At 36.3% G+C, this 16,372-nt stretch overlaps 1 protein-coding gene across 7 annotated transcripts in view; it reads left to right on the top strand.

The window, feature by feature from the left end:
• The window catches only part of ROCK2 (Rho associated coiled-coil containing protein kinase 2), a 132,937-nt gene that overhangs the window by 101,740 nt on the left and 14,825 nt on the right, over window positions 1-16,372 (top strand). For 5 of the 7 annotated variants that reach the window (XM_044926246.2, XM_006073749.4, XM_006073747.4 and 2 more), the window contains 9 exons: window positions 6,133-6,202; window positions 6,902-7,005; window positions 9,003-9,189; window positions 11,438-11,531; window positions 11,627-11,721; window positions 12,461-12,640; window positions 13,152-13,320; window positions 13,649-13,825; window positions 15,719-15,789. In XM_044926246.2, the coding sequence (XP_044782181.1) occupies window positions 6,133-6,202; window positions 6,902-7,005; window positions 9,003-9,189; window positions 11,438-11,531; window positions 11,627-11,721; window positions 12,461-12,640; window positions 13,152-13,320; window positions 13,649-13,825; window positions 15,719-15,789 (1,147 nt within the window). The remainder of the gene's footprint in view (window positions 1-6,132; window positions 6,203-6,901; window positions 7,006-9,002; window positions 9,190-11,437; window positions 11,532-11,626; window positions 11,722-12,460; window positions 12,641-13,151; window positions 13,321-13,648; window positions 13,826-15,718; window positions 15,790-16,372) is intronic. The other 2 variants (XM_006073748.4, XM_006073752.4) reach the window with 2 other exon arrangements.

Below are 16,372 nucleotides of genomic sequence, written 5' to 3' on the forward strand. Positions count from 1 at the left end.
ATGGTATATTGTTTGTGCTGAAGAAGAAAAGGTCTGGGGTTTGCACTCCATGCTCTTAAGATTCCTCCTCAGGACTGTCTCGCAAACAAAAGTGTCTTTTGTTTGTTCCTTTAGTTTCTGGGACTTGGAAATGTTTGACCGTTAAGCAAACACCATATAAATTTTTAAATCATTTTTTAGGATTCACTCTTGTGCTATATCTCTGAGTCAGGAAGATCCCCTAGAGAAGGAAATGGCAACCCACTCCAGTATTCTTGCCTGGAGAATTCTATGGACCGAGGTGCCTGGCGGGCTACAATCTGTGGGGGTCACAAAGAGTCAGACACAACTGAGCAACACACTTTCTCTAGTGCTGTATTTAATTTACTTAGAGAACATTGTTAAACTACTTTAAATTAAGGTATGTAGTAAATATACTGTTAAAAATTGCCGCATTTAGTCATTAGTAGTATAATTAGTACTGATCAAAGATTCTAGGAAATACCACTTCCATTAAACATGAACCTGACGTAAAAAGGAAAGACAGAATAGGAAGGAGCTCTTGAAGGTTAAAAATTATTGCCAATGTAAATTTATTAGAAGAGTTTGAAGAAAAAAAAATTTTTTTAATTTCACAAAATATAGAACAAGAAGAAATGACATAGAATATATGAGAGAAAAGCTAAGACACACACCAGCTTATTCTAAGAGTTCTAGCACCAGACAAGGAATTCCAGAGAATCTTAGGGAAGGAAGTTACTAAAGAAATAATAGAAAAGAATTTCTCATAGCTGGAAAAGAAGTCTTTATATTGAAAAGACCAGCAACTATGCTTGAGAAAAGACTCACATTTAGACATGTTCTTATGAAATCTCAAAAACAAAAGAGAATGGAATTGTTGCAGTTCTTATCTCCAGCTGGGGAGGTTGTGGTTTGTGGTTGATTCAATAGGAAATGAATGGAGGCTTGATTATGTCACTTAGACCAGTGATATAACTGTGTTAGGGGTTGGGGAGCGGTTAGGGGTGGTAAGAGCTAAATTCTCACATATGGCAGCAGGGAATTGGCAAATAATTAAAATGTATGTCCAGGAATAAGCTGAGATGTGGTGGGAACCACAAAAGAACAATAAAAGGAAATGAAACAAAGTGATTTCCTCTAGGGAAATAGGATTGTCACGTGGATGGTTATGGATAAGGAGACTGTGACATTTCATAATTTTTTTCTGTGCTAGTCTGTACTATCTAACTGTAACCATGTGCATATTATATAATTACTTGCTGAAAAATAGCTTTTATTAAATACCTAATAAATGTTGGGTTTTAAAAGTTACATATAATGAACAGTAGTTCTTCAAAAAGATCATGATAATAATATTACACTGGAGTTTGCTGCATGTGAGCCTAGCTAGTAATGATTTCAAATTTTTAAAACTTGCTCTTTCATATGTTATTAGCATCTTTCATATCTTTGGCTCAGAGAAATAAGAATCATACTTTTTAAAATAATAAAATACAGAATTAACACAGTGAAGTGACATCTGGTGATAATTTCCTATTTATCCAGAAGTTGAAGGACCAGTGAGTAAACAAAGTGATCAGATTATATTAAATTAAAATAAGGATGAAAGTTCTCTAATATTAAATTGAAATTGAAGGTGGTGTGATTAAATCATTTAATCTCTCTGAGTTTTTCTTGCTTTATACACTTTTGTTTATAAATTTATTTGGCCATACAGCCTGTGGGATCTTAGTTTCCTGACCAGGAATAGAACCCGTGCCCCCTGCAGTGGAGGTGTGGAGTCTTAATCACTGAACTGCCAGGGAAGTCCACCTATATACATTTTTAAAATATCCAACTGGTAGTAAAATATTTTCTCATTTTAAAATATTTAGATCTATATTAAAAGACAAAGAGAAAACAAATATAAGGTCTCCTTTATGAACAGTATGAAAAGGCAAAAGGATAGGACACTGAAAGATGAACTCCCCAGGTCTGTAGGTGCCCGATATGCTACTGGAGATCAGTGGAGAAATAACTCCAGAAAGAATGAAGGGATGGAGCCAAAGCAAAAACAACACCCACTTGTGAATGGGACTGGTGATGGAAGTAGGATTTGATGTTGTAAAGACTAATATTGCATAGGAACCTGGAATGTTAGGTCCATGAATCAAGGCAAATCGGAAATGGTCAAACAGGAGATGGCAAGAGTGAACGTTGACATTCTGGGAATCAGCAAATTAAAATGGACTGGAATGGGTAAATTAAACTCAGATGACCATTATATCTACTTTTGTGGGCAGGAAGCCCTTAGAAGAAACGGAGTAGCCATCAGAGTCAACAAAAGAGTCCAAAATGCAGTACTTGAATGCAGTCTCAAAAATGACAGAATGATCTCGGTTCGTTTCCAAGACAAACCATTCAATATCACAGTAAGCCAAGTCTATGCCCCAACCAGTAATGCTGAAGAAGCTGAAGTTGAACAGTTCTATGAAGACCTACGAGACCTTCTAGAACTAACACCCAAAAAAGATGTCCTTTTCATTATAGGGGACTGGAATGCAAAAGTAGGAAGTCAAGAAACACCTGGAGTAACAAGCAAATTTGGCCTTGGAGTACAGAATGAAGCAGGGCAAAGGCTAATAGATTTTTCCAAGAGAACACACTGGTCATAGCAAACACCCTCTTCCAACAACACAAGAGAAGACTCTACACATGGACATCAACAGATGGTTGACACCAAAATCCGATTGATTCTGTTCTTTGCAGCCAAAGATGGAGAAGCTCTATACAGTCAGCAAAAACAAGACGGGGAGCTGACTGTGGCTCAGATCATGAACTCCTTATTGCCAAATTCAAACTAAAATTGAAGAAAGTGGAGAAAAGCACTAGACCATTCAGGTATGACCTAAATCAAATCCCTTATGACTGTACAGTGGAAGTGAGAAATAGATTTAAGGGACTAGATCTGATAGACAGAGTGCCTGATGAACTATGGACGGAGATTTGTGACATTGTACAGGAGACAGGAATCAAGACCATCTGCAAGAAAAGCAAAATGGCTGTCTGAGGAGGCCTTACAAATAGCTGTGAAAAGAAGGGAAGCAAAAAGCAAAGGAGAAAAGGAAAGATATACCCATTTGAATGCAGAGTTCCAAAGAATAGCAAGAAGAGATGAGAAAGCCTTTCTCGGTGATCAATGCAAAGAAATAGAGGTAAAGAGTAGAGTGGGAAAGACTAGAGATCTCTTCAAGAAAATTAGAGATACCAAGGGAACATTTCATGCAAAGATGGGCTCAATAAAGGACAGAAATGGTAGGGACCTAACAGAAGCAGGAGATATTAAGAAGAGGTGGCGAGAATACACAGAAGAACTATACAAAAAAGATCTTCATGACCCAGATAATCACGATGGTGTGATCACTAAACTAGAGCCAGACATCCTGGAATGTGAAGTCAAGTGGGCCTCAGGAAGCATCATTATGAACAAAGCTAATGGAAGTGATGGTATTCCACTTGAGCTACTTCAAATCCTGTAAGATGATGCTGTGAAAGTGCTGCACTCAATACGCCAGCAAATTTGGAAAACTCAGCAGTGGCCTCAGGACTGGAAAATTCCAGGTCAGTTTTCATTCCAATACCAAAGAAAGGCAATGCCAAAGAATGTTCAAACTACTGCACAATTGCACTCATCTCACACGCTAGTAATGTAATGCTTAAAATTCTCCCAAGCCAGGCTTCAGCACTACTTGAACAGTGAACTTCCAGATGTTCAAGCTGGTTTTAGAAAAGGCAGAGGAACCAGAGATCAAATTGCCAACATCCATTGGATCATCAAAAAAGCAAGAGAGTTCCAGAAGAACATCTATTTCTGCTTTATTGACTATGTCAAAGCCTTTGACTGTGTGGATCACAATAAACTGTGGAAAATTCTGAAAGAGATGGGAATACCAGACCACCTGACCTACCTCTTGAGAAACCTGTATGCAGGTCAGGAAGCAACAGTTAGAACTGGACATGGAACAACAGACTGGTTCCAAATAGGAAAAGGAGTACATCAAGGCTGTATATTGTCACCCTACTTATTTAACTTATATGCAGAGTACATCATGAGAAACACTGGGCTGGAGGAAGCACAAGCTGGAATCAAGATTGCAGGGAGAAATATCAATAACCTCAGGTATGCAGATGACACCACCCTTACGGCAGAAAGTGAAGAACTAAAGAGCCTCTTGATGAAAGTGAAAGAGGAGAGTGAAACAGTTGGCTTAAAGCTCAACATTCAGAAAACTAAGATCAGGGCATCCGGTCCCATTACTTCATGGCAAATGGATGGGGAAAGATTGGAAACAGTGTCAGACTTTATTTTTGGGGGCTCCAAAATAACTGCAGATGGTGATTGCAGCCATGAAATTAAAAGATGCTTTTCCTTTGAAGGAAAGTTATGACCAACCTAGACAGCATAGGAAAAAGCAGAGACATTACTTTGGCAACAAAGGTCCATCTAGTCAAGGCTATGGTTTTTCCTGTGGTCATGTATGGATGTGAGAGTTGGACTGTGAAGAAAGCTGAGTGCTGAAGAATGGATGCTTTTGAACTGTGGTGTTGGAGAAGACTCTTGAGAGTCCCTTAGACTGCAAGGAGATCCAACCAGTCCATCCTAAAGGGGATCAGTCCTGGGTATTCATTGGAAGGACTGATGTTGAAGCTGAAACTCCAATACTTTGGCCATCTGATACGAAGAGCTGACTCATTTGAAAAGACCCTGATTCGGGGAAAGATTGAGGGTAGGAGGAGAAGGGGACGACAGAGGATGAGATGGTTGGATGGCATCAGCGACTCGATGGACGTGAGTTGGGGTGGACTCCGGGAGTTGGTAATGGACAGAGAGGCCTGGGATGCTTCGATTCATGGGGTCGCAGAGTCGAACACGACTGAGCGACTGAACTGTTACTGAACTTATGAATACAGACATGGTTAATCTCTCCAGAAGTAATATATCTTAATAGTCTTAATATATATTTCCATACCTTTTTCTGTGCCTGTACCTGAACATGTGTACTATATTTATAGGGTTGAGTTTTGTAGAATTTTTGTTTGTTTGTTTTGTTTTTTAATTGTATCATATGTTGTTCTCCAACTTGTTTTCTTTTTTCTTAGCTTTGACTTGAAATAACTATAATATATATATATGATTTCATTTTTTTGACAAGCCTATACTTTTATTTCAGCCCAACATCTTAAGAGTGTTACTAGGTTTGTTTTTTATTTAACTTTTTTCTTTACTGAAGATTAAGGTATATATAGAAAAAGTACACAAATGATAAATGTAGAACTCTGAATTTTTACAGAGTGTTCAAATCTGTGCAGTTACCATTTTGTTGTTGTTTGCTAAGTCGTGTCCAACTCTTTTGCAACCCATGGACTATAGCCCACCAGGCTCCTCTGTCCATGGGATTTTCCAAGCAAGAATAACTAGAATGGGTTGCCATTTCCTTCTCTAGGGGATCTTCCCAACCCAGGGATTGAACTCGTGTCTCCTGTATTACCGGTGGATTCTTTACCACCAAGCCACCAGAAATCTGTGCAGTTACTATTTACATTTAGATATAAAAACCTGTACTCTTAACCTCCCTGCAGGGCCCCTCCCAGTTGTTTCTACACTCATTCTAAAATAATCGATTTTCAGGTACTCTTTAATTGTACTACTTGGTTGGCATAAATGGCTGATCACAATGCATGTTTGCGAATATAATTCAGTGTTATTAGTTTAATATAGCACTATTTGGTCTCTGAATCCCTTATGCTCTTAAAAAAATTATTGAGGGCCCAAAGAGTTTTTGTTTGTGTGAATTTTATCTAATGTTGTTTACTGTGTTCGAAATTGAAACTGAGAAAATTTAAAAACAGGAGCATACATGCACACGTTTCATTAGCTGTTGGAATAATAAAATCCTCATATGTCATGCAGCCTCATGAAAGTATATATACATGGAAAGAATTAAAGCTTTAAAAATAACCATGATTCTTAGTATTATGAAAATAATTTTACCTTGTGGATTTTCTTGAGAAGTCTTAGGTACTGCCAGAGGTTTCCTAGACCACATTTCAAGAGTTGCTGGCTTAATATGTGTCTAACCAATGTCCCCACAGAGAACGTCAAGATGCAGATGGACAGATGAAAGAGCTCCAGGATCAGCTTGAAGCAGAGCAGTATTTCTCAGTAAGTCCAGACATGTTACTTTGAAAAGTATTGTATTTGTAGAATTATTAAAAATTTTTTTTGCTGAAAAACCAGGAGACTGATTCTTTAAATTCTTATAGCAAATTCCAGAGAGAATTTTGGATGAGTGTTTTGTACCACACATCTGTAAAAGGAATACTGGGGCAAGAGACTGTAGATAGTCTAACAGAAATCCATTATCATTTCAAAAAAAAGTAGTTCTAAGTACATACCCACACCATATGAAGTTCATTTTAAAAAGCATTGATTTTTGAGGAAGAATATATTTGTATAATGAAAGAAATAAGATTGTCATTGTAACATTTGCCCTTTTTTGAGTTTTAAAATATGAAATAATAACTGTCACCTCATTGATTTTTAAGCCAGCAAAATTTTCTTGAATAAATTGATAATATTTTTCTTTGCCTCTTCATCCTACCAGTATGACATTTAGTGAGAAATTTCACTAGGATATCCAGTTGAAAAATCACACTTGTAAATTATTAGCTGAAGTTTTATTAGTTAATTGGGTTGGCCAGAAAATAGAAAAGCTCATTGAACTATCACTTTGCTCATGGGCTCAACATTACTCAGTTTTATGAGCCTATTATGTAGTAATCAGCTGAACTTTTTGTCTGGATAGCTTTTGAATATTTGTAACAATGATGATCCATGTTTCTATTCTGTTTTGCTATTTAGACCCTCTATAAAACACAGGTTAGGGAACTTAAGGAAGAATGTGAAGAAAAGACCAAACTTTGTAAAGAATTACAGCAGAAGAAGCAGGAATTACAGGATGAAAGGTAAGGATAAGATCCTTATCTCTATTCATAGACATGTACCCTACTCCTAGAAAGTGCCTGTGTATGTGTTAAGTCACTTAGTCATGCCCAACTCTTTGCAACCCCATTGATTGTAGCCTGCCAGGCTCCTCTGGCCAAGGAATTGTCCAGGCAAGAATACTGGAGTGGGTTGCCATTCCCTTCTCCAGAGGATCTTCCCAATCCAAACCGAGGTCTCCTGCATTGGCAGGCTGATTCTTTACTATCTGAACCACCAGGGAATTCCAGGTAAAATTTGTTGATGAAGTTAATAAAAAGCCGAAGATATTAAGAAGAGGTGGCAGAAATACACAGAAGAACTATACGTAAAAGATCTTCATGACGCAGATAAGCACTATGGTATGATCACTCAACTAGAGCCAGACATCCTGGAATACAAAATCAAGTGGGCCTTAGGAAGCATCACTAAGCTAGGGGAGGTGATGGAATTCCAGCTGAGCTTTTTCAGATCCTAAAAGATGATGCTGTTAAGTGCTGCACTCCATATGCCAGCAAATTTGGAAAACTCAGCAGTGGCCTCAGGATTGATTAGAAAAGGTCAGTTTTCATTCCAATCCCAAAGAAAGGCAATGCCAAAGAACGTTCAAATTACCGCACAATTGCACTCATCTCACACACTAGCAAAGTAATGCTCAAAATTCTCCAAGCCAGGCTTCAGCAGTACGTGAGCCGTGAACTTCTAGATGTTCAAGCTGGATTTAGAAAAGGCAGAGGAACCAGAGATCAAATTGCCAACATCCGCTGCATCATCAAAAAAGCCAGAGAATTCCAGAAAAACATCTATTTCTGCTTTATTGACTGTGTCAAAGCCTTTGACTGTGTGGATTACACAGTCTGTTTGTTTGTGGAAAATTCTTAAAGAGATGGGAATACCAGACCACCTTACCTACCTCCTGAGAAATCCATATGAAGATTAAAAAGCAACAGTTAGAACTGGACATGGAACAACAGAGTGGTTCCAAATCAGGAAAGGAGTACGTCAAGGCTGTATATTGTCACCCTGCTTATTTAACTTATATGCAAAGTACATCATGAGAAATGCTGGACTGGAGGAAGCACAAGATGGAATCAAGATTGCCAGGAGAAATATCAATAACCTCAGATATGCAGATGACACCACCCTTATGGCAGAAAGTGAAGAACTAAAGAGCCTCTTGATGAAAGTGAAAGAGGAGAGTGAAACAGTTGGCTTAAAGCTCAGCATTCAGAAAACTAAGATCATGGGATCTGGTCCCATCACTTCATGGCAAATAGATGGGGAAAAAATGGAAACAGTGACAGACTTTATTGTTTGGGGCTCCAAAATCACTGCAGATGGTGACTGCAACCATGAAATTTAAAAACACTTGCCCCTTGTAAGGAAAGTTATGCCTAACCTAGATAGCATATTAAAAAGCAGAGACATTACTTTGCCAACAGAGGTCCGTCTAGTCAAAGCTGTGGGTTTTCCAGTAGTCATGTATAGATGTGAGAGTTGGACTATAAAGAAAGCTGAGCGCAGAAGTGAGGCTTTTGAACTGTGGTGTCGGAGGAGACTGTTGAGGGTCCCTTGGACTACAGGGAGATCCAAGCAGTCAATCCTCAAGGAAATCAGTCCTGAATATTCATTGGAAAGACGGATGCTGAAGCTGTAGCTCCAATACTTTGGCCACCTGGTGTGAAGAATTGACTCATTGGTAAAGACCCCGATACTAGGGAAGATTGAAGGCAGTAGGAGAGCAGGATGACAGAGGATGAGACGGCTGGATGGCATCACCAACTCAATGGACTTGAGTTTGAGTAAGCTCCAGGAGTTGGTGATGGACAGGGAGGCCTGGCGTGCTACAGTCCATGGGTTCGCAAAGAGTAGGACACAACTGAATGACTGAACTGAACTGACTGATCTGATGAAGTTAGAGAAAAACTTGAGCTTTGTAATAAAAAATTGAATGTTAAAATTTTATTTCTCTTAAATATAGGGACTCCTTGGCTGCTCAACTGGAGATTACCTTAACCAAAGCAGATTCTGAGCAACTGGCTCGTTCAATTGCTGAGGAACAGTATTCTGATTTGGAAAAAGAGAAGATCATGAAAGAGCTGGAGATCAAAGAGATGATGGCTCGACACAAACAGGAACTCACCGAAAAAGATGCTACTATTGCGTCTGTAAGTAAAGTCCTTGGTTCATTTTTGGCTATAATTAAATTGTTAAAAATCTTGCTTTAGAAACTCTAGGAAAGTGAAATAAATCTAAATGAAAAATTGTATGTTTTGGCTACAAGATATTTGAGCTAGTGAACCATCAGCTTCTCAATGTTGTTTGGCAGAGAGGGGGCCCTCGAAAACAAAACTTCCAGCGGCTTCACCTGTTGGTAAATTCAGAGTTAAGGACTAAAGTGAAAAGAAAACACCAAAAGTACAAAACAGTTTAAGTCTTTTTTTTCTTGTTAAACCAATTGTAGTTTAAAAGAATTTGAAATTAATCATGAAGATTAGTTTAATCATGAATATAGCCACATGTAGGTTGAAAATAACTGTAATAAAAATTTCAGATAGAAGTAAAATATTAAGTAGTTGAGTTAGCCTTATCAATTGTCTAGATCTATGAAAAATGTTACAGTAATTTTAAAGCATGGCATTAGAACAGGGATATTTAATCCTGTTCAGTGAAAGTGAGTAGAGAGACCAGAAATAGACTGATACACATAGGAGAACTTGGCATATGACATCAGCGGCAACACACAAATCAGTGGGAGAGGATACAGATTTATGGTTTTGAAATGACTATGTTTTTAGGTGGAAAGGAATAAAATTAGATTCTTATTATCATTTACCATATATAACAGTAAATTCTAGCTATCTTAAGAACCTAAATATGTAAAATAAAAATTTTTAAATATTAGAATGAAACTTAAAATTTACTTGTAACAAAAAACAAATAAAGAACAGGGGAAAATACTTGTATTTATTAAATAAGTGATTAGTATCTAGAATATAAGTGGAACTCCTACTGTTCAGTAAGAAAAAGCTAAATAATCCAAAGGAAAAATTGGCCAAAAGAGAAAACCTAAAAATGTGAGCAAATGTTTAACTTTACTATTATTTAGGAAAAGGCTAGCTAAAATAATTTTGTATCACCATTTCATAGCCTTCATGTTGGCAAAAACTCAGTGTCTGACTACTTTGAAGTATTTGAAGGATGTGTGGAAAACAATGTTTTTCTTACTAATATCCAGAGTATAAATTTAATAGAGCATACTGCTGCTGCTGCTGCTGCTGTTGCTAAATTGCTTCAGTTGTGTCCGACTCTGTGCGTCCCCATAGACGGCAACCCACCAGGCTCCCCTGTCCCTGGGATTCTCCAGGCAAGAACACTGGAGCGGGTTGCCATTTCCCTCTCCAGTGCATGAAAGTGAAAAGTGAAAGTGAAGTCGCTCAGTTGTGTCCGACTCTTCGCGACCCCATGGACTGCAGCCTAGCAGGCTACTCCGTCCATGGGATTTTCTAGACAAGAGTACTGGAGTCGGGTACCATCGCCTTCTCTGAATATAGCATACTACAGTATAGGAAATAATACTGCAAGTTCCGGTAAATTTTAAATATTCATATAGTCCAAAAAAGGTTCATAATAAGATAAATGTGCTAGCAAAATTCAGACACACTACTCCTAGCAGCATAAATATTTGTAATAGCAAAAATTCAAATATATTAATAGATGAGTGAATCGATAAATGAAATGCGGTAGAAGATAGAACTACTACATCAGTTAAAATTAATTATATATATCGACAATTTCATTCTTAATATATTGAGTGAAAGCAGTTACAAAAAAATAAATACAGCATCATGCTATTTATGGACAGTTTAAAATCACATAAAACTGCATTATATTGTTTCACATGTGTGTAGTAAAAGTGTACAATCATGGATGGGAAGGATGAACACATAATTCACAATAAAATTTCCTTCAGGAAGGAAGAAGAATAGGCTTTGGTAGGAATACCAAAGAATGTCAACTTCTTTAGTAAAATTGTATTTTCTGTTTTAAAACAATGTTTTATAAGTTTTAAATTTTATTTATTCTGCATGCTGGAATGCAGAGCTTTGTTATAGCATTTGCTTTTTTTTTTTTACTTTACTAAATGTTACTTCCATTTTAAATACTACTAAAGATTTTTGAAAGGGGGCAAATTTTTGGCTTCCTGGGTACATATGAAGTGTGTTACGTTTCATAAATTTTCATCAATTTTGAAGTTTGGTAAGGTAGGACAAAGGCAAGAACTGTAGAGATAGATGTACTTAGAAAAACAAGAGTTTTAGCAACATTCTAGATATTTTCATTTTGAATTACTGCTTTATAACTTAAAATTTTATAAATTAAGATATAAATTTTTTTTCCGTTTTCATTTCTTAGCTTGAAGAAACTAATAGGACACTAACTAGCGATGTTGCCAATCTTGCCAATGAGAAAGAAGAATTAAATAACAAACTGAAAGAAGCCCAAGAGCGTATGTATTAACAAAGAATAAAGTTTATTTTCAGTATGCCTAATGGTTACCAGTTGCTAAACTATTAATATAATTTTTACATTTTTCTGTTTTAGAACTATCAAGGTTGAAAGATGAAGAAATAAGTGCAGCAGCTATTAAAGCACAATTTGAGAAGCAGCTATTAACAGAGAGGACACTCAAAACTCAAGTGTGTATATAATAAGCTCTAAATATGATTTTGAAATTTTTCTTAGTTTATCTTTCTTGCATTTTACTTCTAACATTACAGATTGGCTGTAGCAGTCATTGATGGTACCAGTATTTGTGAACAGTCAGAATTATCCAGTTTTTTACCACATTGAGAGAAACTAGATTTGATTAACATTGTTGTGTTCAGTGTTTATTAAGTTTCTCTTAATTTTTCCATATGGAATCATAATCCCTCCTAATTTTTTTTTACTGTAATCTGATAAATTTTTCTGCTTTTAAGAAATGGTAGAGAAGGACCATTTGCTGACAGCCTAAAAAAGGGTCACTCTGAAAAGGCATCATGATTCTTAACTACCCTTTTCTCAGCTCTCAGATTGTATATACAGCATGAGTCCTGGTGGGTCCAAGACGCTCTGCTCTGTGGTTGGACATGTATTTTATCAGTGTGATGCCAGTGTAAAAGTCTCTTCTAGAATAAAAGAAGATCTGCCTCCAAAGTGGTAGAAAATGACATTCGAGTGAACCTATAAACATTTAAAATTATAGTTCTCAGAAAACATGAGAGTGTTGGTTGGAAAAAGATGATGAATAATGATGAAGGTGTATTTTTTTTAGTATAAAAGGTGTTTCTTTGTGGCCCTGTGTGTAAGGAAGATTTTGTAATGTGCTATTGGTGAGTTACCAAGAAATCATCAACATAATTTACTTATTTACATTCTTATTTTTATGTTTTTAAGGCCGTGAATAAGTTGGCTGAGATCATGAATCGAAAGGAACCTGTTAAGCGTGGTAATGACACAGATGTGCGGAGAAAAGAAAAGGAGAATAGAAAGCTACATATGGAACTTAAATCTGAGCGCGAAAAACTGACCCAGCAGATGATCAAGTATCAGAAAGAACTGAATGAAATGCAGGCTGTAAGAATACTTTTTGAAGACTTCTTTTTAAGAAGTAGAATTATTTTCATGTCTGCATATATTTTATAGGTTATGGAACATTTCTATTAATAATTATAGTAGTCTCCCCTTATGCAAGAGGACTATATTTCAGGATCCCCAGTGAATGCCTAAAGCCACAGATACTACTGAACTCTATATCTACTGTATATTTTCCTGTATTGTAAGGAGTGGGGTAGCATATACAGTGTGAATAAACTGGACAAAGGGATGATTAATATCCTGGGCAAGTAGAACCAAGCAATGTGAGAGTTCATCATACTTCTTAGAACAGCACATGATTCAAAACTTAGAGACTGCTTATTTCTGAAATTTTCCATTTAATATTTTCAGACTGCAGTTGACCTTGGATAATTGAAAACACAGAAAGTGAAACCTTGGATAAGGAGAGACTGCCATATTACTGAACTAGGAAGCAAAATTATAAGATATATGACATTCAGTTAATTTAATGTAATTCAATTTCTTGTAGCAAATAGCTGAAGAGAGTCAGATTCGAATTGAACTACAGATGACACTGGACAGTAAGGACAGTGACATTGAGCAGCTGCGCTCCCAGCTCCAGGCCTTGCACATTGGTTTGGATAGTTCCAGTATAGGCAGTGGACCAGGGGATACTGAAGCTGATGATGGGTTTCCAGGTATAGATTCGTTCAGCCCTTACTTTTACTTTTGTTTAAATATAAATCAGCTGATGGTTTTAAGTCCTGTAACTGACTTTGCTCTTGAGGAAAAATATTTGTTATTTCTTTAAGGGAATACCTACTCCTTAGAGTAGGGGTTCAGCAGTTTAAATTATTTTATTTATTGATTTTCCACAAAACTTTTTATTAAAAAATGCAAGTGTAAATTTCACATATTTAGTTATTTAAATTAACTCTGTATATTATTCATAGCTCTCCTTTTAAGCTTTCATTTTTATTTTTTCTTCTTTCTGCATTCTTACTTCCTTTTATGTTGGGTGTTTAGTTCATATCACTCAGTCACACACTATGGAATCCATGTCATTCACCTACCAACGTTCCTCCACTTCTCTCAATATTGCCACTAAGCCTTCCAGTTCTCATATGCTTCTTGACTCTGATTCTGACTCAGAAGAAGAATCTGTTCCTTACTTACCTATTTCATCGGAACCTAATGGTACAGGTGACATCCTGAAAATCTTTGATCTCTGGGGTTTTTTTCCCACTACCCATAATTTTAGTCCTTTTGAAAATTTTTGTAATAATAACTAATATTCACTAACTCTAACAAATTGCTCCATTAACAAGTCTAAGTTAAAAAGAAACTGCTGCATGAATGAAGATTTTGTTTTTTAAGGAATTTCACATCGCATTGCTGATACAATTGATAGAATTTACTTTGTCAGCTTATAAGAAATGGAGTAGTGCTTTATATCGTTTAAGAACATATGGTTTCACTGTCTGTTTCTTCCATTTTTAACCAAGAAGAAATTCTTTCTGAAGTTTCGTATCAAGAATAATGGTACAGAAAAAGCATGTGTAGACCGTTTTAGAGGGTATATCTAGGTTTCCCTTGAGTGCTTACTTAGTCCACACTGTGAAAGTGATAAATGTTAATCGCTCAGTTGTATCAGATGCTTTTTGACCCCATGTACTGTAGCCCTCCAGGCTCTGTTCATGGGATTCCCCAGGCAAGAATACTGGAGTGAGTTGCCCTTCCCTTCTCCAAGGGATCTTCCCCACCGAGCGATCAAATCTCTCCTGCATTGCAGGGAGATTCTTTACCTTCTGAGCCACCAGGAAGACCAGCCAACATTTTACGTGGCCTTAAAAAAAGTATGTCAATTTGACCTGATCCTTGTCCTGAAAGGAATTATACTTTAAATGAAGAAACCAGTTGGAAAACCCCCCAAATTGTTATGTTTAATACAAAGTTAGTATAAGTACAAAAAATGTTTAAACCCCACAGGAAATTAGTGCGTAAACAGTTGGATGTAAAATAAAATTTAATCTATTAGTTGAATTCAAAGTAAATTTGCTATATTTATTTACATTGTCATCACACTTTCCAGGTATATATCAGTATAAATTATAAGTGATTATATTGAAGTTGTTTCAGATCTTAGCAATAAAATTACTTTAGTCTTACCCATCTTGTTAGAGATCATCTGATTAATCCCTTAAATTGGCGTAGGGCCATGTCCAGACATTCGAGTATATAGCTATTTTTAATGACATCATTTCTGTTCGTGGGGTCTGGAAGGTTATTAATGTGAGAGAGAGAGGGAGCGAGTATAAGCACTGGATCAGAGATGTGTCCCTGTGTGACCTTCTGTGGGATTGTTCTGAGAGTTGAAGAAAATTTATGTAAGGTGTCTAGCACAGTTCAGACACAAAGTAGGTGATAGCTACTTTTATTATTAGCATAACCTCCAAAAAAGCTTACTTCATGTAATTATTTCACTAAAATAAACTGATCAGATACCATTAGAACAGATTCTAAGGATGCAGAGTTTTCTTGGCTGAACTAGAATTTTACTGATTTTACTATTTTAGAATTTAGGAATCTTTTGGCTTACTGCTACTTATTAGCTAGGTTTGATCTATAATTTACACAGTTTTACTTCATTTTATTTCAAACCATTCTAACAGTCCATTTTCTCTGAACATTTAATTACTCACAGAAAATATTTTGTCTTCAAAGTTGTATACTATATCTGTAGTTAGGCCTTCTTCCAAAGGAAAGATAGAGGATTCTGATACAAGTGTACCAAGGAGAATAGACAGCTGCTTTTCATTTTTGCAACTTTTCTGCGGAACTTTGCAAATGCATGAATTTAATTAATGGGGCATTTGACATTATAAACTATAGGATATATATTTCCAATGTAATATAACCTGGATTTCGTTTTGCATTGTATAACTTGCTTATACTGATCCTACATTATTATTATATGTTAGATGATGTATAAATTCTTAAGGGCATATTTGCTTGTGACTTTTATATTAAAATTTTTTAAGTTCCTCATTTTCTTAAGAGATTTATTGTACTTATACTCATATGTTGTGCTTATAGAATCAAGACTAGAAGGATGGCTTTCATTGCCTGTGCGAAACAACACTAAGAAATTTGGATGGGTTAAAAAGGTAATTGATACTTTTAAATCAATACTTGATTTTGAGTCAATACCTTGAATACTTTTGAATCAAGGTCTTCTGTTTTACTTTTGGTTTAGCTATAGCCATTTCACTTTTGTCGTTGTAAGATATAGATAACCACAACTTTTAGACACAAAAAACTTGTTTGTACTTTGTGATTTGGAATAATTAATTTTATATATCTTTGTTTAAAAAAAAGAAACTTTTCATCGTGAACATGTTGTTAATAATGAAACAGATTTTGGTGTTAGGAAAATAGAAGGCTGTATTGACTTTGGTGCCTTTGCTGTTTCCAGGAAGACAACTCTAGATATGACAGAAAGTCCCAGATATTTCTTTTCCTCTGTTACTATGATTATTGATATTATGTTCATATTCAAGAAGTGTCTTAGCTTTATGGCTGCTGTAACAAAATACCACAGACAGAGTAGCTTATGAACAACAGAGATTTATTTCTCATGGTTCTGGAGGCTGGAAGTCCAAGATAAGGAATCAGCCAGCATGATTGGGTTCTGGTAAAGGTCTTTTTCCAGGTTGCAGACTTCTTGCTCTATCCTCATGGTGTAAGGGG

This window comes from Bubalus bubalis, chromosome 12 (genome assembly GCF_019923935.1).
Source record: "Bubalus bubalis isolate 160015118507 breed Murrah chromosome 12, NDDB_SH_1, whole genome shotgun sequence".
NCBI lineage: Eukaryota > Metazoa > Chordata > Mammalia > Artiodactyla > Bovidae > Bubalus > Bubalus bubalis.